A 24,138-nucleotide genomic window follows, 5' to 3' on the forward strand; every position below is an offset into this window, starting at 1 on the left:
TATCGGTCGACCCCATATCTACCCCAAAATGGCGTAAATGGCCCCAAATGTTACACTCTAGCGTCGCATTCTTCACTACCGTCTCCGCTTGTCGATCCTTTTCATCCCAGCTATTCGCTGCGGCGGCTTCATCCTCTTAGTCAGGCCAGAGAGAATGCGATAGCTGAGAATTATAAGAGTCTGGGGAGATATCTCTAGCTGTCTAAGATCTACCCACCCCCGGTCTCTTCCATCTCGAACGCCATGGACCAGAAAGCGCAGCCAGAAGCAGAAGATGGCCGGACAGTCGCCGCTGGCCAGGAAGAACGCTCGATCGTTTATCGAACCTACACGCATCCCTGGTTCCAGATCTTTCTGATCAGCTTCATCTGTTTCTGTTGTCCGGGAGTATGTGCATTGCTCGCTGATTCTCCCCCCTCCATTTCCACGCCCACTAACCGCCTAGATGTACAATGCCCTAACTGGCCTTGGAGGCTCCGGCCAGGTCGATCCAACCGTGGCAGCGAACGCGACCGTAGCCCTTCTCTCAGCGACCGCAGGAACCGCTCTATTCGTCGTAGGACCCATCTTCGACCGCGTCGGCCCCAGGATCTGCCTGCTGTTTGGAGGATGGACATACCCCCTGTACGCTGGAAGTCTCTTGTGCTTCAACCGGACCGGAAACGGGGCCTTTGTTATCGCCTCTGGCGCGATTCTCGGTATTGGCGCTTCGTTTCTCTGGGTCTCCCAGGGCGCTATAATGACCACCTACGTCCGTGAATCCCAGAAGGGTCGCGCCATTGCCGCGTTCTGGATCATCTTCAACCTCGGTGGCGGCGTTGGATCGCTCGCCAGCTTTGGGCTCAACTACCACTCGACCAGTGGGACTGTCTCAGACGGAACATATATCGCCCTGTTGATCCTCATGGCCGTGGGCTGGCTTCTGGGCATGCTCATATGTCCTCCGTCCGCCGTGCGCCTTGAAGAGCTTCAGCAATCGTCCCGGACTCAGACTGCTGTGGTCGAGACTGAGAAGCCCAATTGGAAAAGCACTCTGCGCCTGGCTGCACGCACGATCCTTGACTGGCGTGTTCTCTGCATGCTCCCTCTCTTCTTCTGTGCCAATGTCTTCTACTCCTATCAGCAGAACATCGTGAACGGGATGACCTTCAACATCCGCACGCGCTCCCTCAACAGCGCCCTCTACTGGCTCGCCCAGATGCTCGGCGGCCTTGTCATGGGTCTCATCCTCGACATTCCCGCTCTAACGCGGCCCGGCCGCGCGCGAGCGGGATGGCTCTTCCTCGCCGTCACGGGGCTGGCCATCTGGGGCGGCGGCTACGCGTTCGAGAAATGGTCGAGTGACCGGCTCGCGCACGGTCTGAAGCAGGATATCGACTACACGCAGGGCACTGTCTCGACGGGGCCGATCTTCTTGTATATCTTCTACGGCGCATTCGATGCGTTCTGGCAGTCGTACTGCTATTGGTTGATGGGGGCGAGGTCGAATGACCCTGCTGTTGCGGCAGTGCTGGTCGGTGCGTACAAGACGTTTCAGAGTACCGGGGGCGCGATGGCTTGGAGGATTAACGCCCTGGATAAGCCGGCCATGACACAGTTTGCCATGGACTGGGGGCTATGTATGGGTGCATTGGTCGTTGCGATCCCGGCGGTGCTGACTGTGACGAAAACGAGCACGGTGGACGCAGAGGTAGCGCACCAGGGTGAAAAGGGCGAAGAGAAGACAATGAGTGCGAGCGTTAAAGGGTAAGAATTATTTAGGTGACTTTTTAATGCTTCAATGAACGCATATTGCAGATCAGGCATAAAATTGTTCCCAATGGCGCTGGTCTTATTAGAAGCTTTGGTAATGAAGGCGAGTTGATAGGCAGGTATATCTAGGGTTCAAAGCGATTGCTGACAATTTGTTCTTCAATATTGTTTCCCCGCATATACTTCAGTACTTACATGTTTCGTAGAGTACAATTTTATCAAGCAAAGAATCAGTGCGTGTTCTCATTGACGCGGCAGTTCTCCCTGGTGAAACCCTTATACTACATGACCTGCCTCAGCCCGATACTCCCTGGATTCATACTTCGAATGGCAAATATACCCAAGCGATGTCCGAGGAAGCGTTCTCCAACTTTAATCTGCCCAGATCCATGCCGGTATCTGTAGCCTTTTCCGCAAGGCAAAGATCGAGCCAACAGTAAGATTCTATCCTCGCGGTACGACTGAATATGCGCCTCCGTGTATATGATCCCTTATACTGTGTTAGATGAGCACGATGGGATTGTCGACAGGACATGGTGCTTGGGACCGGACGAATTATATTGCTCTTCTCGTGCCTGGATGGAATCTAGCTTGGGTTCTGAGTTATGCATCGGAGCCCGCCCATCAGGGCGGTACTGCTATTATTTATAGCTCGGGCAGCAACTTGGTCATACATCTAGAAAGAAATGTTGAATTATATGATCTATGTTCGTGTCATATGCAGGCTCTATTTCTTGTCGCCACGATAATCGTCAACGCTTTTGCCGTCCGCGACGGCATGATAGCCCGTTCCGGTCCAGTCTAGACAGAATAGGTCGAGTAGGAATCTGTATGCTGAAACGCGACGAATGGCACCACGGGCCAGCCAATGATCTCGTTTTCCATCTTGGTCTGGAAGTCATAGTCAAGGTGACTGTCAATACGGGCTCTGTAGCCAAGGACAGTGCACAATCGTCCCATCAAGAAGTCAGAATCTGGGGGATACGCGAACTCATCCGGTTCGGAGAGCAGATGCTCTCTAACAGCCTGGGACGTCATAGGAAAGGTGCAGTTGTCTCCTCCGTAAGGCACAGTTCGGAGGCTGGGAAATACCCTCTTCCATTCGGTGGCGAGTTGTTGCAACCTAGTCCCTCGCATCCACCGACGAGGGTTGTTGAACGGTATTTCCGACAATTGCAATACCTGCAATTGCGTGATTGAGGACATACTCTGTAAGGAGTTAAGAGAGACTGTCAGATCAGCTTGACTCAGGTCGAGGACAGTTAGTTGTGGATACAGCGATGCAACATGTTGGATGAGATTGATTTTCATTTTGAAGACCCAAGGAATAACAAGGCATTGCAAGGAAGGCAGGGGTGGAAGACGCTGGAAAAAGTTTGCATAGGCCTCAGCAGGGCCGCTGTCGTCCAGTTCTCCGAGGCTGAGCTTCTGTAAGCTGTTGCAACCGGGCAAGATGTCAAGAACAGGCTCCGTATCGCTGATATCAGCCAATTCAAGGTGCAACACCCTCAATCGGTTCTTGATCCCGGGATCACGGCCGATAATTGTCAAGAGAGGATCAATCCTTGGAATGCTGAGAATTTCGAGCTCGTTAAATCTTGGCAATCGAACAACGGGCGGGATGGAAAATCTGTCATCATACTGCCCATAGTACAAGGCTTTCAACCCTGGCCATGGGTTCCCGTTCTCAACCACCCGAGCAAGCGGTGATAATACCTCAGGAATCATCAGGGCTAGGGCCTTAAGGTTCCGCTGCCGTGCAAGGCATTCAATAAGCTGTGTGGTGTGATCGTCGCTCATGGGTTCAGGTTCACGCGAATCCTCAATGTGGAAGAAGTGTAGGTCACATCTGTCAATCAACGAGCAGAGACTGGTCACGTCTCTGTTGGAGCCTGACTTGTAGATTGTGAGAGCTTTGATATTACCAACCTATCTCTCTTCCCAGTCAGATGGATGTCCTGCATTAAAAGATTGAGGTTCGACTCACGGGCCGGTAAGCGGGCTCCAGGAAGGGACAGAATGAGTCGTCGATGGCCAGGAACTCCACAGTTTCTGTAAGAAGAACGTCAATATAAGACTGTTCCCATCCATGCATCCCAAACGGAATCATGAGGCTCTTGACGCCTGGTTTGTATGCTTGAAAAAGGCGCTTGGCGGATTCGGGGTCGCGCAATGGGCGAAACTTTTCTAGGGAAACGAATTTCTTCGGCATCCCAACATCTTTCTTCTCGACTGGATGCTCCGGCGCTATGAGGAGATGTTTTACATGGCCCATGCAGCGTGCAAAACGCTCTCGAGAAGCGACATAGAGGCAGTTCAAAGAGGTGATGTCGGGGGTCCGGCGTTGCAAGTCGTACACCGAGCCCTCGTACATCCTCTTCAGGGCAAGGGTATTCCATGTCCTGTTTACACCGGCGCAGCTTAAGAGATCACGGATATTGACGTTGTCCAAGACGGCGCCAACAATCTCTGGCAGAAGAAGAGGATTTCGCGTCGGTTCCAACATCGCTGCCATCAGAGGGAGCGACCGGCGCTCCAGTCCAAAGGAGAAATGCTACCAGCCAGCCTCGAGCCGAGTGAAGCGACTCCGAAGGGTGTGACCGCCAATTGATGAATGCAAGCCACTCAACGCTTCACTGAGACTGAGCCAGGAGATGCAGCGAAGATGAGAGACACCCACGTCTCAACTAGGAAAACCTGGATGGTTGAATACCGTACTGTATTGTACTGAACCGTAATATCTCGCCCAATCACGTGTTGCTGTCCGGGCCGATGATCGGCACATCTGTATCGTAGGTGTGCTTTAGGGCAAGCCCAGGTGATTCTGTCTAGACTATTCATCATGAAACCGTGAACACGTATCTACTGCAGCCTACAAGAAAGCTCTCCTGATCCTGTTGTCCAGCATCAAACGGACTCCGTAAACTTCACTTATGCTTTTGCAAATATCTAAAATTTCCCTCAATTGGCACCTCCAAGGGCCTGAGGAATGTTTACCACTTGGACTGATGCGCCTCAGTTCTAACAAAAAATCTCACCCTCTCTAGTGAGCTCGCAATGAAGCGAGTTAAAAATCGATTCATACGGAGAACAAGACTCTACCCTCTGTTCATTAGTTGCTGAGCACAAGGTAAAGCAGGACTGGTAATCCGAGTTGGCTTGACTACGGCCAGAGAAGAAAGAGTAAGCTTCTAGAGTGATACCATGAAAGGTCTTTTCGTCAGATTTTGGACTACTTTCCGCGTCGTAAAGAGCTGTCCTGCGACCCTGCTGCCTGCAGTTCCAGAGCGAGCTCAGAGGCTCACAAAAACATGTGGTAGGCGTTTGATCAGGTACTCATGAAATCGCATAACCGAGATCCATCACGCCGGAGACGCGAATATCTTGGCTAGACCGATCAGAGCGCTAGCCCGATGATAGGGGTGAGACCTAAGGCTAAACGAGAGAGGGAAAATAGAGCAGACGTTCACTCAGAGCCACCTCCAGTCGCAGAGGCGTAGCTCTACAGTAGGATAAAGATAGGAATGAAAAAGTAGCGTTTATGGCGCTCAGAATGTCGAAGCCTCCCCTCAAAGTATTCCCAGTGGAAGTTCAAAAGTAGCTATATTCTCTGGCAAAAGTACATAGCGCAAATATATTCATGGACTGAATAATGTGGCTCTATTCTTACGCAATAGGTGTTTTGGTAGGCCAGCCCTAATTAAGCCCCTATCTATAATTAAGCCAAGCAGAATTGCTCTTATGGAATAACCTAGATGTTCGTGCAAAGATCGGCACTCGCTAGAATTGCTCTGGAACCCATTTGTCTATAGACCATGGACGCACCATTCTGCTGAACTCTCATTGCATGGTTACGCACCGCTAGGCTCCGTGCTGCTGATCTGAGCTTGCAATATCATAACGATGGTGATGCTCTAGCGGTCAGAGTGAATGCTGAGTACCCCAATGTTCCTCGACGCAGTCTTAGGACCACCCCTGGTTAGCCGCACAGCCCCAGATCTTTCTAAAGTAGCCTCCTTGGCCTGCGAACACATCTGAATTTTGTTGGAAAAAAAGTTCCGTGGTGTTCAGTCTCTACCCTTCCCAGTAGGCAAGTATTCTTCACACAGTAGGCCTTGTTGCTCGCCTTAGAAATTTCCTTGTACTTCCAGTCCTCCAAGTAATAGTCGGTCATTGAGCTTCACCTCCATCTCATCATACTACCATGCCAGGCGAGATCTTGAATTTGGCACGTTTACAGTTGAAAGTGCGATTAGCTAAACGTGTACAACAAAGTCCAATCCATTGTTTCGTAGTGAATCTATATAGACGCCGTAACCAACCGCTAACAAATTAAGATATATAGAATGATAAGTGCGTTTATATACTCGTTCGTTATATATATGGCCCGAGAATCGGGCTGGACCCTAAAATATGTGGTGAGGTTCGTCTGTTGAAGCGGTAATTAGGTAGGCAGTAGAATCGTAGTCTCCTGGGGCGGCTGCGTTTGCGATCTAGGGCAGTCTCACTAGCATCTTAGCGAGTCCTATACGCTATGGCACCGGCGGAAGCGTTATTTCGAGAGTTAGGTTGGCAAGACCGAGAAAGTGCGAGGTGTATGGTCCGGTCAAGGAAGAAGAATCGACGAGCGAACGTCATCCATAGTTTCAACCCATCCCTCAGGAAAAGCACGCCGCTTGAACCACGCTTTTTCTAATTCCTCCAGAGCCTTTTCAACGTTCTGCCTAATATTAGCAAACATTACGCCCACTCCGAACGGAGAGGAAGGCATACCTTAAACCCATATCTCTGCATATCAAGCATTGTATCCCTCACAAATTTCTGCTCACGTTCATCTCTAGTCTCCCGCCCTGCAACGAATAAAGGCCAAGGGACGGCCAGCCGCCCCACATCTTTCGCTAGTTTCCTAATAAGGCTAAGTATCCTGGTGCAAAAGGCAGCAATGAGCTCTTGCTGCGGCTGGATATCCGGTCTGCCGGCGCGTCCTACTTTATGAAGATAGATGTTTGTGGCTTTTTCGTAGGCTTCGATGCAGCCGGCGTATTCTAGGACGTCGGGGTGTGGGTACTGAGATAGGCTTGCGTCATCAAGATCGCGAAGTTTCTGCAGGCACTGCGGCGCGTCGAGGCGCCATTGTACTAATCGTTGTAGGAGATCGCGGTACATTATATCTTGCTGATCGGGTGTCAACCAGCCCGACTGCTTTGCTTTTCCGAAAGAGCTAATCGCGGCTTGAATCTCCATCATGATGGACCAGCATTGGCGGAGTTCGAGGAGTGGGCCGTTGTTGGCAGCTGGTTGCGAGAGACTGGGGATTCCCAAGTTGTATTCCCAGCCCCCACCGAGCGTTTGCCAATAGCTCCCTTCAACAACAGTCCCATCGCTGGTTGCGCATGCTCCGGCGACGTCGAGGTAGGAAAGCAGTGAAACGAGGAATTGGCGCAGAGGGTGATTCATTTCAGCAACTCGTTGAGCTTCAAGAACCGGATCGCTATTCGGGTAAAACAACCAGCGATATATCTCGCGGGCGCCTTTCAGGTGGATGGCCCAGTTATGGTGTTGGGAATCCATCATCTAGTCAAGTCAGGAAACTCCCACCAAAAACAAAAAAGGAAGTGACAAACCTCGAAGAGCGCTAAAAGTAGACAGGTCGCAAAATCTGGAAGTCGTGATCGCTGCCCGATCTCGTATCGCGTTCTAAAGGATTTGACGACTTCACCGTATTTGCCCATGGCATGCTGGAAATGCACAATCCGTTCCGGGCCAGTCGACGTGTTTGCAAGGTGCAGGGCTCCCAGAGCTTCCATAGCGCTCGCCATGGACAACGACGATTGAGAAACATCGGGAAAACATCGTCGGAACGGGTTGATATTTGTCGAAGTGTCATAGATGAGTAAAAGGGTAGCAACTTCGTCCACAAAATGGGTATAATAACGGCCCTGCAAACAGTCCAATGAGGAGACGGGCAATGTGTGGCTATGGAAGCGGACCTCGGTCGGCCTTGATTCTCCCGCGGTCGGTATCAGCACCAAATCTTCATCCTCCTGCTCCTTCTTCACTTTCTTGTCATCTTCAGGTATCGATGTCACAGAGTGCACTGCCGGGTTCTCAAAATGAAAAACCAACGGTTTCGATTCAGTCACAGTCGTGGGCGAGATCACCACACCTTCAACCTCTGTATCTTCCTTCTTCACTGCTTTCTGGCTGGCTCTCGGCCTGGATTTATCCCGTTTGGTCGGCGGATTCGATTGACCGGGCGGCGGCGGCGGCGGGCCATAGACCTTGAATGTCATCCGTCCCTGACTTCCATCGCATTCTAATCCCAGTCGAGTACAGTTTCGACAGGTTGGAGACGCTTCATCACAGCGGACATGACGTCGACGACAGGTCGAGCAACCGGTAAATCCACGATGATGCCATCGTCGAACGCGTTTCTTCTTGTCGGGATGTGGAGGTTCGTGTGGTAGAGGTTGAGGAGGCTGCGCCCGATCACAGACCATCGTACGAGCTTCCATGGAGAGAAAGATCGACGGTGGGAGAGCTGTAAGGGAGAGACATGGAGGGGCGAGGTCGCGCGTGGGCGGAGGGCGGAGAGCGGGGCGGAAGCCGAACAAGAGACGATTAACAGAAGAGGAAAAACATCTTGATGAGATGATCTGAGATAGATGAACAGACGGTGGTTGATAGGAGTATAAATGAAGCGAGTGGGAGCGAAACGAAACGTGAGACGTGAGACGTGAGACGTGAGACCCGAGTCTGAGAGACTTAGGGAGTGGGAGCGAGAGTTGAAAGTCAAAATCCCAGGAGCCGCCGGGGACAGTGGAGTTGGACTCAAGGCCCCAAAGGCGCCTTCCAGCGACTTACAAGTCGCGGAGAAAGAGAAATCACTGGGGCCGCGGGTCAAGCCTCGACCAACGAAAGCGGGTCTTGGCGTCCATCACAGATCAGCCTAGCTGGCACTAGCGGATCGCCGGGGTGGTTCTGGTCACTCAACAAGTCAGCGCTCTTATGGCGGACGATCCTCGTCTATGGCGACCGCCTCGGCCCAATAGCCCAATCCTCGATGGGGGCCGTTTTATGGGCCGGTATCTGCACGCACTGTCTGGACTCGTTGCAAATCGCAGCGCCCAAGACCTGCTGTTTGCTTGGACTCGAAGATCTCTCCTATGCCCCTCCGCTCGGGCGCTTAAATAACTCAATTATTACCTCATGGTACATACTTTAGTCGATCGTTTCATGCGTCGGTCCCTACACTTTGACCAACAACTGCCTCTAGAGTGTGGGACGAAGGTGCCGAGTGCATACGATCTGCCTCTAGGAATGGCTAATGGGTAATTTTCGAGTTAAAAGAAAGGATCCATGGTGGTTGGCTAAGTTCGATGGATAATACTGATTAAGGAGCTAAGACTGTGCGGTTAATTTGTGCTGTGGTCCACGGGTCTGAGCAATTTGCCGTAGGCGCAACTACCAAATTACTTGTGTGCTCTGTCCTCTGTATTATATTTATAGAGGCAAAATACCAATTAGCAAATTAAGCTACGAACGTTTTTTTTGTGGAACAATAAAATACAAGATCTAGGTCTATTACTGTTATATGTTGTGTTTGACACGGGATGAGCACCTTCGGCTCGCTATCCTTTGCGTTGCGTTCCGCACCTTGCCGAGAGGCCCCGACGAAACCAACGACCACGTGATTACTCACCAAGCCAAGCGGAGAATGAGAAACTTGGGACATAAACTGGGTTCCAAGGGTTCGTTTCTGCCTTGCAGCCTAGTGAGCTTCTTAGTGAGCTTGGTGAGTCTAGCAAGCTTAGCGAGATGTAGAGACCTCTTCCACTGTCTCTGTAACGACGCCCTTGCTGTCGACAAAATTCGAGATGCGGTCTTTGGGCAACCACGCATCCTCCGGCATGATAAAGTAGGAAACTAACGCGAAAATCGTCACGGCGGCCATGATGATCGGGGCATAGTTCAGGTTCTCGCCAGTAACGGGGAACGCGTACGGTGAGAACAGAACTGCAACAACCCATCCGTTCCAGAAAACGCCAATCAACTGGAATGGTTTGGACAGGCGTCCAAGGCTCCATGCGGGTTTTGGGAAGTGATTCCGCGTACAGGTGAGACGCGCGAGACAAATGAGACCGTATGCTGCAGCGGAAGGGACACCAGCCGCTGAGACGAGGGACGTGAAAGCCACGTCAGAGGGCAGAAGTGTGCAGGTGATGATGGATGCGACCGTCCAGACGACGATGACCGCGTTCCGGGGCTGGCCATTATGCACCTTTGAGACCCAGGAGGAGAAGGGAAGGACCCCGTCACGGGCGACGGCGAAGACGAGGCGGGACGATGCAACTATGGCAATCGCCGTATTCTAGTCAACCAAGTTAGTGTCTGTTTTTTAGACTAAACGGTGAGTAGGGCGACATACGAGCCATAGAGCAACTACGGCAGATAATGTTCATGAAGATGTGTCCACCTCTACCGAGGACAACAGCGTAGAGGGGAACGAACGGCTGCGGAGAGCCGAACTCAAAAAGCTTATCAGGAGTGGGCTAGAGTTGCGTCAATACCACTCTTGAACCAGGGCGAGATTGGTACTTACGGCACAGAAGAGGAATAAAATAATGGTTGCGAGTCCGCCAAATCCGCTTGCTACTGTACTCCAAAAGATGCCGCGGGCGGCTGTCACGCTGGCGTGCTTGGTTTCTTCCGCAACGTGACCTGAGGCGTCAAATCCGATCAGGATACCGGCCGTGGCCAAGTATGAGAGACACCAGTTCCATCCGGCGGGCGCGCCGGTGCCGTTATACGTGGACATAAAGGCCTCTTCGGCAGTTCTGAATCCCCATGTGTTGGCGACGCCAATGGGAAGCCAGATGACGTTGAGGAAAAAGTCTAGCATGACAACTGCTGACGAGAACCAGAAAACGTATCGGAAGTATTTGGCTGTAGACGTTAGATGTACCCTGCTGACGGGGAAAGAAAGTTAACGTACGCGGCATAAAGTTAAGTAAAGCGGCAAGTGCGAGGAGAATCTCCGTCACAATCCACTGCACAGCTCGGAACTTGACGTCCGAAACATCCTTGGGAAAATCGACTTTGAATACGGTCAATTCCTGCAGTGGGTCAGTATACATGCGAAAAGCTGCATGGGGCACACCTACGGAGAGCATGTAGTTTGTTGCCGACTGGGTGTTGCTGGCGCAAAAGGTGGTCCACGCGGTGGTTGACCACCAAGCGACAATGAACCCAAACAGTCTGCCGTATTTAGGACCACCCGCCTCAGCGGCCCAGAGGTAGATTGAGCCGGCCGAAGGCGAAGCCGAACAGACTTCTGCGATAAGGGCGGCAGTTATGAAAGTGAACACCATGGTCACCAGATAGCTCGTCCTAGTCCGGTTAAGACGGTTCCAGGCAGGGTAGAGGCGAAACGAACCAGTAAGCCAAATTCCCTCCAGCTGCGATACCAGTACTAAAGGTAACGCGCACACCACCGATGAAGTATAACGCAGCTAACACGGCGTCAGAAATACGGCTTTTCATTTTTCTTATTTTTGAACTCACCAAACGTCGTCGCAAAGTTCTCAAAGAATGTATATGTTCGGTGTAGAACCTGTTATGTATGAGCCGAGCTCGCTTCAGCTCAGGGCGTAGACTTACTGGCTTATAGCCCATTGTTTTCTAGAGTAACATTAGAGCAGCTCGTATAATGTGGTATGACTACTTACCAGAAGCGCCGCATCATCCTGGGACGAGGTCTGACTGCGGGTTTCCTCCCCGACGGGGTTTTGCTCAATAAGCTGCTCATGCTGGTGACTTGGCGACATGATTAACGTAGGCAAAAGTAGGCAAAACTGTACAGACTGCACGGTTTGTGGACAGTGGGAGCCTCAGGGAGACGAGAAAAAGTTCTTCGTGGTCTGATAATGGGCCCGATACCGTCGCCTACCCCGCCGAAGCCCAGTCACGAGCCGAATAAACAAAGATAACGTTGTTCAGTGATGACTGTCAAAGCATGCCGCAGAGTTTTGCGCTGTCAGTAGAACCGCCACGAGAATCCAGAAGTCGAGATGAACCTGGATCCGACGCTGGTGGACAAAGATGGTTGATCGGAAATGTCTGGTCCGCAGAATTCGCTGCACGCAATCCACCAGGAACATGCCAATGGCTGGACTTTGCGTCCGTGGGTCGCGGCCGGGAGCTTAGCAGGGACACAATGGCCCCCAACTCGACAGGCTTGGCGACTACAATATGACCGTTCAACGGGACTAGAGTGCGCAGTGTATCACCGAAGACTCGAAAAAAATAGTCGATGAGCATTCTCCATCGCATATCATAGACTGGACTCGGTTCAGTATCTCGCCAGAGTCAGGAAACAGTGCAAATCGAGGTGCGGTCTCGAGTGGGCTCGTCTCGAGGATCACGATTCAAGACGCAAGGCCTCGACCCACTGTGAAAACTTTGAGGGGCATTACGCACAGGGCCCGAGTTGCGCACTCGTGAGGGAAGCCGTGAGTCGATGAGAAGCACGAAATCGGTTGGGGGCAGCTGAGCGACTTAACCACCTGGAATCGGCCACTAAGAGACCGTCTCATTCGACAGGCACTCGAGAGAATGCGAAGCGGGCGGTAAGATTAAGTCATGTGACCTATCAAAACATGACCTAAATATAAAACCTCAGGCACAAAGGCACCAAGAATGTCGGAGACGCGAACCGGAGCCACAGGGTCCAGAGCTTACAAGCGTTCTTGGTGGAGTCAACATGCAAGTGGCATGATTATGGCGGTGCTGTACTACTAGCCTGTCTGCTGGGCCGTTTTCTAGAAAACGGAGAGAATTGATAACACAACCGTGATATCGTGCCACTACCGATCGGAGAAATGCTACGTATGCTTGTGTTCTGTATCACCTGATCGGGCGGGGGGCTACCCAGTTGCTGTGACTGGGTATAGTGAAGTCATCTCTCCCATAGAATGCTCTCGACATGCAATTCTCCCAGCTGTTCTGGCAGCTAGACCACTACTCATGCTCACAACATCTCGAGGATCTCAAGGAACATCTCAGGTTCACTTGTCCCCTGGTGAGTCTCTTTCTGCTCGCTCTTGGACACCGTTTCATCCAGGCTCGAATGCGGTGCGGTCTCCGTCCGATTTGCCGACGACTGCCCGTCTCAGCCGGCTACTCGTGGAAGAATGCGCTGTTCGTTATTGAACTCCTGTGGTCGTGCGGCCCGTCGATCTCCCCGCTACTCCGTCCCCCGCTCATACCTCCACAGAGTCCACACAGCCTTCCCCCAGTCCTCCACTCGCCGAGCTCTTATACCTTCTCGGCACAATCCCCGCTTTTGACGGCCGTCGTGGCTTTTGGAATACCAGACGGACTCCCCGTCGACGTACCTTCTTCACTCTCGCCTTTGAAATGAGTCTTTTCTAGCTGCTGGTGACTGTTTATCTTCAGTCTGAAGCTTTCGTGCACCATGAGTGCGCCCTTTTCCTTGCCGTCAGCGCTGAGCCCGTGTCGAGCGGCGCTCAGTGCCATCCCAGGCAGATCCTCTTGTGGACGCTTGTGGACGCAGTCGTGTGAGTTGACCTCCTCATCCCAGCCTAGGAAACCTCAGGAAATCGACTGACACTAGTGTTAATAGTTGTCGGCACTCACGGTCTCTGTTCTCAGCGCCGGTCCCGTGAATACGTCTGGAAATACCGCTCGCAGTCGGTCCGAACATACGCAACCAGTGCCTCCGCACCGTCTCAAGTTCCCGTAGTTCCATATTCGTCTTTGACTGTGGGAGTGCCTCGCGAGATATACCCCAATGAACGCCGTGTTGCTCTTACGCCGCAGAATGTTGCCTTGCTGCTCAAGAAGGGCTTTGTGCGTGTCTTGGTCGAACGTGGAGCTGGGGATGGTGCTCAGCTGCTGGACCAAGCGTATGAGAAAGCTGGAGCGACACTGGTCGATCAAGCCACCGTCTGGTCTGAGAGCAACATTGTCTTGAAAGTCCGCGGGCCTCAACTAAACGGCCCCTTCAACGAAGTCGAGGCATTGAAGCCAGGGAGCACCATCATCTCGTTTCTGTATCCCGCCCAGAACAGGCAGCTTGTGGACAAGCTTGCCGCTCGCGGCGCGAACAGTTTCGCTATCGACATGATCCCTCGGATTTCACGCGCGCAGGTTTTCGATGCTCTCAGGTACGGCATCTATCCACATAGCACGACCCGCCTAACATGATGCAGTTCCATGGCCAACATTGCTGGGTACAAGGCTGTTTTGGAAGCGTCGAACCATTTTGGTCGCTTTCTGACGGGCCAAGTCACTGCTGCAGGCAAGATTCCGCCCAGCAAGGTTTTAGTCGTCGGAGCCGGTGTCGCAGGGTTGAGTGCTATTGCGTCAGCTCGTCGCCTCGGCGCCATCGTGCGCGGATTCGATACGCGACCTGCCGTTCGCGAGCAAGTCCAGTCTCTGGGTGCAGAGTTCATCGAGGTCGATGTCCAGGAAGACGGCGCTGGCCAGGGCGGTTATGCAAAGGAAATGTCCAAGGAGTTCATCGAAGCAGAGATGAAGCTCTTCATGGACCAGAGTCGCGAGGTGGATATAATCATAACCACTGCTCTTATCCCTGGAAAGCCGGCACCGAAACTGATCACCAAGGAGGTAATATCCCAAACATAAAAGGCTCAAACTTGAAGGACTAACCTGACCATGGCAGATGGTTGCTGCAATGAAACCCGGATCCGTCATTGTTGATCTTGCAGCTGAAGCTGGCGGCAATTGCGAAGTAACTGTTCCGGGGCAACTAACCACCTACAATGATGTTACCGTTATTGGTTAGTTTTCTAGATTCATTCACAGTGAGGAACCCTTAATGACACCTGCAGGCTATACCGACTTCCCCTCCCGATTGCCAACCCAGTCGTCGACTTTGTACTCCAATAATATCACGAAATTCCTTCTCTCCATGGCTCCTCAGGAGAAGGCTTTTGGAATTGACTTGTCCGACGAAGTTGTTCGAGGTTCGATCGTTACTCTGAAGGGAGAAATCCTGCCTCCGGCTCCTCGGCCTGCACCACCTCCTCCTCCAAAGGTCGAAGCAGCGGCGCCGTCGGCAGCAAAGCCTGAGTTGGCCCTGACCCCATGGCAGAAGGTTTCACGTGAGGTAGCAACCACAACCGCAGGCATGGGAACAGCGCTCGCGTTGGGCAAGGCAACTGGACCGGTTTTTATGAGCAACATGCTGACGTTCGGTCTGGCTGGACTTGTTGGCTACCGTGCTGTCTGGGGTGTCGCTCCCGCTCTTCACTCTCCCTTGATGAGCGTGACTAACGCAATATCTGGTATGGTCGGTGTTGGTGGTTTCTTCATCATGGGTGGTGGCTATCTTCCTACGACGATTCCAGAACTTTTGGGGTCAATCTCAGTTCTCCTAGCATTCATGAATGTATCCGGCGGCTTCGTTATCACGAAGCGCATGCTAGACATGTTCAAACGGCCAACCGACCCGCCAGAGTATCCCTGGCTGTATGCAATTCCGGCCGTTGTATTTGGTGGCGGATTCGTAGCAGCCGCCAGCACCGGTATGGCCGGGCTCGTGCAGGCCGGATACCTGGTCAGCAGCATCCTGTGTATCAGTTCCATTTCAGGCCTTGCTTCCCAGCAGACCGCCCGCCGAGGGAACATCTTTGGCATACTTGGTGTCGCGGCCGGTATTTTGGCGTCTTTGGCAGCTGTCGGGTTCTCCACCGAAGTATTGACCCAATTTGCTGGCGTTGCAAGCGTGGGTGCCATCGTTGGTAGGTCAGCTCCACTACCGTATCATCATATCACTGACGGCAGCAGGGGCATTGATTGGGCGCCGTATCACACCAACTGGACTTCCGCAAACCGTAGCTGCTTTGCACTCGGTTGTTGGTCTTGCGGCGGTGCTTACGAGTGCCGGGAGTGTAATGGCAGACATAGATCACATTTCGACTCTCCATCTAGTGACGGCTTATCTTGGGGTTCTAATCGGTACGTTCCCACATTTTGACGCTGCGCAATATACTGATCCAGCTAGGTGGCGTGACATTCACCGGCTCGATCGTAGCGTTCTTGAAACTCGCTGGCCGCATGTCTTCCAAGCCGCTAATTCTTCCCGGTCGGCATCTGCTGAACTCGACTTTACTCGGAACTAATGTAGCCACTATGGGCGCATTTGTATCTATGGCTCCCGCCAACCCGATGATCGCCGCTACATGTCTTGGGGCGAATACCGCACTGAGCTTCATAAAAGGCTACACCACGACTGCGGCCATTGGTGGCGCAGATATGCGTACGTACCTTGATCCCTTTTTTTGAAACCTGAACCCATCTGATAAATTCAGCCGTTGTTATCACGGTCCTCAATGCGTACTCAGGCTTCGCCTTGGTTGCGGAAGGCTTTATGCTCGACAACCCACTGCTCACCAGTGTGGGATCTCTTATTGGCGTGAGCGGTTCGATTTTGTCATACATCATGGTAAGTCGTCTCCATGAATGCGCTTTGATGGGCTGCTGACTGACAACCCAGTGCGTGGCCATGAATCGGTCTTTGACTAACGTCCTGTTTGGTGGAATTGCTGCCCCTCAACAAGCCCAGAAGAAGATTGAGGGCAAGGTCACCCAGACCAGCGTGGAAGAGACAGTGGACTCTCTAGCAAACGCAGAAAGCGTCATTATTGTAAGTATCAATCCTTGGCACAAGGCCTCTGCTCATACCGGTAGGTTGTCGGATATGGCATGGCTGTCGCGAAGGCCCAGTATGCGCTCGCCGAAATCACCCACATGCTGCGCGCCAAAGGCATTAACGTCCGGTTTGCTATCCATCCTGTCGCTGGCCGTATGCCTGGCCAATGCAATGTTCTACTCGCGGAAGCTTCCGTGCCTTATGACAGTTAGTTACCTGGCCACCCAACCCTTTCTCCGTTGCTGACTAGTACAGTTGTCTTGGAAATGGACGAGATTAACGATGACTTTGCGGACACCGACGTGACTCTTGTCATTGGAGCCAATGATACCGTCAACCCCATCGCACTGGAACCAGACTCCCCAATTTCTGGTATGCCCGTGTTGCAGGCGTGGAAGAGCAAGGAGGTTATTGTGATGAAGCGTGGCATGTCTAGTGGATACGGTAGGCCTTCGCCTTCCCTTCTTGGTTTCACCATACTGACTTAAGATAGCCGATGTTCCCAACCCGATGTTCTACATGCCCGGCACCAGGATGCTTTTCGGAGATGCAAAGGCCACGTGCGACGGTAAGTGTATTTCTTGTTCGGTATTGAGTCCTATTCTAACTTCTGCAGCCATCAAAGCAAACCTCGAGGCTCGTATGTAGATGCGCATAGTTTATGCATTTGTTGTTTTAGAGACAGTCAATCAGTGGTTTTCCTCTAATACGGTCCCACCCCGCCTCCCTGGGTACTACAACCACGGCAAGAGCAACCTTATTAGAAGATGATTATCCTTATTTGTCCTGTTCATCGCTGGAACCAACCCTGTAAAAGCCGTTCGAGCCTCATCCTCCGAATCTGGCCTTGATAGGACGTGTAAGCAGGACTCGAACTAACTTACTGGATGTGGATTGCACGTAAACTCTACTTGACGGAAAGCTTCTTAGCTTTTGCGTAAGGATATAAGGACAGTTACTGCCAGGGAAGATTACTAGTTGTAAACGTTGATTTACTAGGGTTATGGCTGTAAGGGCTGTCATTATATATGGTGCCTCGAAGATGGACTTAGTTGGAACTTGTCCTGACTACAATTGACATCCAAACACTGAACCTTAAGCTCCATAACGACGTATTTGCTCAATTGCAAAAGAGTGCTCGCAAAGCCGCTATATGCCATCCAAGAATTATCTGAATATCACGTGGAAGTGTCCCGATAGGATCAAAGACTTCCAAGTAAGTGCCTTGTGTTACTCTCCCCGTACCAGCTTCAACAGCTCGTTGTTATTATCGCCTCGACTTTCTCTGTTCAGACGAGGACCTCCCCAAAGCTCCTGATAACCTCACGAACCATTTAAAGGCGAAAAATCTACGTGAACCTCCAGCATCTATCAATGGTCGACCACAAACGTATCGCCATATATCTTCTCCAACAGATATTCTGGCTTACAGGTCGAACTGTCGGGCTGTGTTCCAATCAATGCAAGTCTTTCCCTCCAGATTCAATATATATGGGACAGTCTGCGGTTTGTATCTATCGCATGAGAGCAGTGTTCTCTACTGGGCTTGAATGCTGCATCAAGGTCTTGACATGGAAAGCGAGCCAGAAATAGTGAAACAGCAAGGCTAATATTGAGTAAGTTATAGCTCGTCTCAAGACATTACTTAAGAAAAGAAAGGTATCAACCGGCTTAACAGAGTCCCGCCATCTGTACCATGTTTAAAGCTTACTCCTTGACACTGTCAGGGCCTGTACTCTCTCATCTTCTTGCCTAACAACGTGTGCGAACGCCTTTTCGACATCATGCTCTGACAGCCACTCCGTATCAGGCCCTCCCTTCATACGATTAATCCACTCTTCATCCTCCTCATCCTCAGACCCCCTTGCAACAAGCTTGGTATTGAGCTGTGCATGCACAATTTCCAACAGATGATGCGTATGCGGTTTCCTCGTCCTCTTATATAACTCCAGCGCCTTCTTAATGCCTTCAATGCCAATATATCCTTTACTGCAAGGCTGTCCAGCCCGAGTCAAGATGTACCTGAACGCCAGCCATAATGCAAAGGCATCACCCAAAGCCATTGGCCCCACAGCCGCAAACGCTCCTTCATGAGCGTGCGCTGCGTCTCGAACCAGCGTTACCCGATCTTTAAACACCCAAGTCGAGCTAGCGTCGCCGGCGAAGTTGGGGTAGAGGTTTGTATAAGGGGTTGCCTCGGTTAGTGCTCTGGTGAGTGGGTGCCAGGTCTGCTGGGTGTTAGTGGAATTGAATGGGATGGACGGTAGGGCAGGGTATACTACCTTATATCTTTCCCCCAGGAAGTTTACGTTACCTCTTGCGTTCCAGGCTATCGTTTTTCGACCTCGTCATATTGGCGAGGATCGCTGTAGGCGCCGACGGTTGTATATTGGCCCTTGCTTGGGACTCGTCAGATTTCTACAAGAACAATTTATGATTCTAGGGGCCCGAACCCAGACGACACGCGAAGAAGTTATCTTCGGGACCCCACTAATATCACCTGTTAGAACTCTGCTCTGCTCATGCATGCGTTCATTATTGCAGAAGGCAATGAGGCCAAACTGTGGGGTGGGGTACCCAGTGCAAAGAATCCTCCGGTAGATCAGGAATTTTCCCGACGACTAACGATGCGTCGAACGTGGATCTCTTAAAAACCTTGCCCGTGAAGCGGAGTTTATAGTGAGGGATAAAGGATTGTCGGACTTTCTACTTCAGTCAGCACCGCTCGAGTAACCAGCTCATCCTGCATAGACCTATTAAGAAACAGGCAACAAACCGATTTAAGCCATCAGCGCCAACGAGGATGTCTCCGTGCACAGTAGTTCCATCTTCAAAGTGCAATACCACGCCGTTCCCATCTGCATCTGCATGTAAGAGCTTCTTGCTTAGGTGGATATACTGTCGGGGCACATGCTCCAGCAGTGCGGCGTGCAGGTGGCCTCGATGGAAGCGGGTCGTTAGGAACGTTGCGGTGGGTGTCGACTGAGACGACCTGGTTCATTTTCCAGTGGCTTGGGACTGGCTATTGGTTCCACGCCTCTTCCTTCGCCCTCTTCTTTGGCTGAAGGCTGAGACCGAGGCAATATGTAGGGTTGAAGGCGCACCGAACGATTTGGAGAATTCCACTTGGTCCTTTGAAGACAAAATCGTCTGAGAGGGCATCGTGGACGCCTAGTTTCTCTAGAGTACGCATGCCCTATTCGATATAGCCTGGTCAGTTCGGCAGACATGGAAATATCAGTTAGGGTTATTCGCACATTCGGACTGAGCGCAATACTGGCCCCTATTTCTAGCAGCTCGGGCGCCTGCTCATACAACTGGATCTCGAGATCCAGAATCGCAGCTATGCGCGAAAGAGAAATCATGGTTGCGAGGCCGGCGATTCCTGCCCCTGCGATAAGGACTTTAGAAAGCTTGTGGTCTGGAGTAGCAGCCATTGGTTTCAGCAACTGCTTGCCACAATACTGATTCAATAACAAAAAGCAACATGAATAGAGTACGGAATTTGGGGTAACGAGATTTCTACTTTATCAGATCCTCTTCGTATCAATAACCAGAGTAGAAGACGACTGTGATTGCCCTTTACCATGTCGGACACGGACTGGGCAATATCATCTCGCCGCAGCTTTTCCGGCCGCAGTGGAAGGTAATCCCATCATACCTACAAGCTCGCCCACACGACCGAGTCTCGATTCCATTGTTATGGTTGCTAACGCTTTCCCGTCACCCTGCAGCCTTGTTATAGACCAACCTGATGGATAATTCTTGTAGTAAGTGATCTTCTTACCCACCTGGGCATGCCCATGTGCCTCAGCCCCAAAGTAAAACCCACACCCATATTAGAAAGTGCCAACGCTATTTCATGTGTTCTTATGCGCCAGATCGCCGCAATTCTTCCTATGATAATCATCGTCGTCCTCCGTGTGTACCTCGTTCGCGAAAACAAACGGCGCGACAAACTCCAGGCCGCTGACCAAGTGTCCAGTAATGGGGTGGTCGAGATACTGGATTCAGATGGGACGCAGGTTGCACGCGTGGTGGATAACAGCCAGATGGATCTTACTGACCAGGAGAATTTGACCTTGTAAGTTCTTTATGTTTGTATTGATTGTGCGAGTGAGGAGATGCTGATCTTGGTTTACTATAGCCGGTATGTGCTCTGACTATCTGCGCTGGTGCTAGGTGCTAGGCGCAAGGTTCATCACGGCTGGAGCGTGCATTCCTTGAAGAGAGTGTTTAAATGCGAGGGCCTTTTGTATGAGATCTCTCTGTGATAACTGTGGCGGCCAGAACTACACCCTTGATTGTCCACTCCTTTGCTGCACGGACGACCAGGTACTGCACTGGCAGTAAGAGAGAATCTGCCCCTGAATCTGCCCCTGAATCTGCGTTTACTGCCCCATTCCAATGCTTATGGAGTCGCACTAAGAAGGAGCGAAGATTTGACATTATTATTGTAGAATAAAAGGAATGCTGATATACCTCCGCTACAATTTGTTATTGCGTGGCACTATAGTGGAGTTTTTCAAACCATGGAAATAACGCCGCATGCTTTCGGTTCAGCATCTAGACCTCTAGGCAAGCCTTCCATTGATACAAAAGCCAGGTAGCGAACCCTTTCTGAAACAAAATGGTCAGACAACCCTGTTCAGACAACCTTATTGGCGTCGTTCATCGCATCGTCATGGTGGTATCTAGACTATCATGTGCTTTTTAACCGTCCATGCCACCAGGGACCCGTTCGATCTACCACTGAGCCGTATAATAAGGAAATATATAAACCTCGGCCTTCAGGGTTGTTTGCCTGAGAAGATATCAATGCTCATTCCCACTCGATTACCCCAGTAATTTTGTTGACTTTCAATCAAGATGCCTCATTATTCCGAGTACCCTACCATCACCCCCTCAACCTCCAAACTTGACTACATCGAGGCTCTGAAGACGGCTGTCGGTCCAGAAGGCTTGAGAACTCTTCAACCTGATGAAGCTAAGCCTCCGGGGTTCGACGATCTGCAACAATCTCTAGCAAGCTCTACTGCGAGCACTCCCGCAAGGTATACCTGTTCAACGGACAAACCTCTTCCGGTTACCCTTCGAAATATCAGCAATAGCGCTGCCCTTCATGTCGGCTTTGGAGGAGTCCTGCCACGCTGGGCAAGAGACCCCCCTCAGACAGTCAACTTTGCGGCATTTGCGAACGGCTACCCGCGCCCTGTGCTCGCTCTCGTCGGCGCAAACGCGCTACGAGATGCCGCTGACGAGTGGAACAAGCTCGATCTAGGAGTCAAGTTTAAGTGGGTGGAGAAGATTGAACATGCTTCGTTCGTCCTCTCCTACGCGGGGAATCAGGGGAACGTGCTCGCAGAGGCTTTCTTTCCAAACGAGGATGACTTGAGTTATCTCAACGTCTATTCAGCAGCATTCCAGCCCGGGACAGTACAGTACTTGAAAAATATCTTCTTGCACGAGCTCGGGCACGTGTTGGGATTCCGCCACGAATTTGCACCAGAGCTCGAGAAAGAAGAGGAGTGTGTCCAGCTTGGACCTCGAAATCCGCTTTCGGTTATGGGATATGAGTTTCCGCCGCAGATCCAGACGACGGATAGGGAGAGTGCAGAGGCTTTCTACATGTTCCCTGGATACTCGCTTGGATGGAGAGAGGCAAAAGTTCCGCCGTCTTCAAAGAGAACGCCGTTGCTGATCAAGGATTGTGTGGCAAGATGAGCAAACCACTCAAGCACAGGAAAAGTATTTGTCTCTTGTTCTCTCAAGTTACTATTGTTATCTTCTGATGGATTGAATTCACTTTGTTTCTGGAACAAGTATATGCGGACATCAGCAGACAACAGAGTAGATCATACCTAGAAGAAGAGTGCTTCGCGGTGGTAAAAGGCCTGGCGAAGCCCTAGATCATAAATCAAAGTAGCTTGGCAACCTCGCCATAATACCACACTAATAAACGCCGCAAATTTGACCCCCACATATCCTTTATGTAAGTCAAGAGTTCAACAAAAGGAAGTCCTCGTTCTTTGCTAGTTCAGGCGCCTAGAGGCTGTCGATCTAAGCGAGGTTAACAATCTACCAGGGACAGGACACTTACCGAGCAGGGTACAGCTCTGATATTTGCCCAAGACGCTGAGCAATTATGTGAATGTGCCACTGCCGGCTGCATTCGCAGTCTCAATGTAGGCGAACTCCGGCTGAGCTTGTGCTATGTTCTGTTGTTTTCTATCCAGTAGTAAGAAGCGCTGCGAGAGGGATTCGTACCTAACGCCAGCGTCACCAGCGTTAAATCCCCCTTCCACCCCTATGAGAGCCCTCACCGTAGTAGTGGGCGAGGTGCAGATGAGCCCAGGTAGGTTTGTGCTCCTTCTCTGCACGGCTCTGGACATAGAGAATGGGGCGCAATGCAGATGGATCTTGATGGACTACACTGATGTAATGAGTAATTGCTTGCAATAGGCCTGGGTTTTGTTGCATAACTCCTTGCGCTGGCTCCTTTTGTATATTTATCTGCACGTACAAAGAAAAAGTATAATTGAGAGTCGATACCAAATACAGAAGAACCAGTTATACTCTAGGATTCAGTATCCCCAACTAATCCATACCCCCCTGGCGCTGTCCTGAGCTGCGTCCACGCCATCACCCGCCAGATTCTCATAACCCTCATTTTCTGGGCTACCACTCATACCAAAGACAGCCTCAGCTCCTTGGACACCATGAACGCCTTGGGTACCAAAAACATCAGTCCCACCACTGGCGTCCTCGGTTCCTTTCAGCCCATCCACCCTCATTTCACTAGGAGGAGCAGGCGTGCCACCTATCACACCCCTCAGCAATCCCCTCGCGCCCTTCCAGCACAACCTAGCCAGGTAAACCCCTAGACTCACAAAATCCACCCAAACAGCCAGCACAACAGCCAGAAACCAGGCCGGCGGAACGCCAGCAAGCAGCTTCGCGAAATCGACATCAATCTCCTTCTCCAGCGCATCTAGTTTCATGCTCTGTTTGAAAGAGTCCACTTTGGACAGCTCGTCCTGTCCAGCCGAAGGTTGTCGGGCACCAGACTCAATTAGCGCATCGTACCACATCACCCGCGCAAGGGCGGCGCCGATGGCTGTAGCTAACAAGAGTGTGAGGAGTTTGAGGCAGAGCTCCCAGATCCAGGAGGCTGCAAAGAGTAGCTGTATGAGTGCGCCGATTCGGGAGCGGGTGGAAGCTGTCGTAGCCCATGCTGATAGTAGCAGGATAAATAAGTGAGTTATGATGATGCCGAGAACGGCCATAATATATCAAGATGCCCGCGTCGTATCAAGGCCCGCTTACATTTTGGAGAAAAGAAAGGAGAAATTGAGAAAGAAATAGGAAATTCAGGGAATTGTGGCGTGGTTCTATTACGCTAGGCTCCTTTCAAAGATGATTTTATGAAAACCAGCCTAGACTCGCTGGAGATTCAGTTTCAGCTGCGCCGAGCCAATCATAAGCTTTCTAAACGGAATATGTAGAGCCTCATATGGGGTACAGTATATTGGCAAACCACTAAGTGGTTACGAACAGAGCTTTGCTGGTCTGCCGTCAGTTTACCACCGATGTTGTGCTCAATCGCGGGTCCAAGCAGCTCCTGCGTTGGATTCTCTATTGCAAAGGACCGAATTTTGGTTTTATCTGTTTTCATTCCTTTCTCTACA

At 51.3% G+C, this 24,138-nt stretch overlaps 7 protein-coding genes across 7 annotated transcripts, besides 3 other annotated features; 3 read left to right on the forward strand and 4 right to left on the reverse strand.

The window, feature by feature from the left end:
* Positions 1 to 9,575: part of a sequence feature (contig 1.139 1..347029(1)) that runs on past the window's edge.
* ANIA_08127 (putative MFS transporter) lies at positions 244 to 1,750 on the forward strand (the record flags this gene model as incomplete). Its single annotated transcript, XM_676304.1, has 2 exons — positions 244 to 387; positions 446 to 1,750. 2 exons carry the CDS (start codon positions 244 to 246, stop codon positions 1,748 to 1,750), a joined length of 1,449 nt encoding a protein of 482 aa, XP_681396.1.
* Positions 2,554 to 4,258, reverse strand: ANIA_08128 (uncharacterized protein; the record flags this gene model as incomplete). The annotated part of the gene is made up of 2 exons (XM_676305.1): positions 2,554 to 3,681; positions 3,740 to 4,258. The coding sequence occupies 2 exons, from the start codon at positions 4,256 to 4,258 to the stop codon at positions 2,554 to 2,556; spliced, it is 1,647 nt and encodes a 548-aa protein (XP_681397.1).
* On the reverse strand, positions 6,359 to 8,432 carry ANIA_08129 (protein sfgA; the record flags this gene model as incomplete). Its single annotated transcript, XM_050611213.1, has 3 exons — positions 7,377 to 8,432; positions 6,526 to 7,326; positions 6,359 to 6,472 (listed from the first exon to the last, which is right to left on the reverse strand). Exons 1-3 carry the CDS (start codon positions 8,265 to 8,267, stop codon positions 6,359 to 6,361), a joined length of 1,806 nt encoding a protein of 601 aa, XP_050467262.1. The 5' UTR covers positions 8,268 to 8,432.
* Positions 9,576 to 15,286: a sequence feature (contig 1.215 758..6468(1)).
* Positions 15,287 to 24,138: part of a sequence feature (contig 1.140 614..26834(1)) that runs on past the window's edge.
* On the forward strand, positions 16,606 to 17,098 carry ANIA_08130 (putative nicotinamide nucleotide transhydrogenase; the record flags this gene model as incomplete). The annotated part of the gene is made up of 3 exons (XM_676307.1): positions 16,606 to 16,657; positions 16,706 to 16,894; positions 16,944 to 17,098. The coding sequence occupies 3 exons, from the start codon at positions 16,606 to 16,608 to the stop codon at positions 17,096 to 17,098; spliced, it is 396 nt and encodes a 131-aa protein (XP_681399.1).
* ANIA_08131 (FAD-dependent oxidoreductase) lies at positions 17,965 to 20,148 on the reverse strand (the record flags this gene model as incomplete). Its single annotated transcript, XM_676308.1, has 6 exons — positions 17,965 to 18,056; positions 18,162 to 18,658; positions 19,227 to 19,442; positions 19,555 to 19,646; positions 19,708 to 19,914; positions 20,116 to 20,148. 6 exons carry the CDS (start codon positions 20,146 to 20,148, stop codon positions 17,965 to 17,967), a joined length of 1,137 nt encoding a protein of 378 aa, XP_681400.1.
* On the forward strand, positions 21,320 to 22,174 carry ANIA_08132 (uncharacterized protein; the record flags this gene model as incomplete). Its single annotated transcript, XM_676309.1, has 1 exon — positions 21,320 to 22,174. The coding sequence occupies one exon, from the start codon at positions 21,320 to 21,322 to the stop codon at positions 22,172 to 22,174; it is 855 nt and encodes a 284-aa protein (XP_681401.1).
* On the reverse strand, positions 22,594 to 23,736 carry ANIA_08133 (uncharacterized protein; the record flags this gene model as incomplete). Its single annotated transcript, XM_676310.1, has 3 exons — positions 22,594 to 22,678; positions 22,718 to 22,878; positions 23,059 to 23,736. 3 exons carry the CDS (start codon positions 23,734 to 23,736, stop codon positions 22,594 to 22,596), a joined length of 924 nt encoding a protein of 307 aa, XP_681402.1.

The sequence above is a fragment of the Aspergillus nidulans genome, chromosome II (assembly GCF_000011425.1).
Source record: "Aspergillus nidulans FGSC A4 chromosome II".
Taxonomy (NCBI): Eukaryota; Fungi; Ascomycota; class Eurotiomycetes; order Eurotiales; family Aspergillaceae; genus Aspergillus; species Aspergillus nidulans.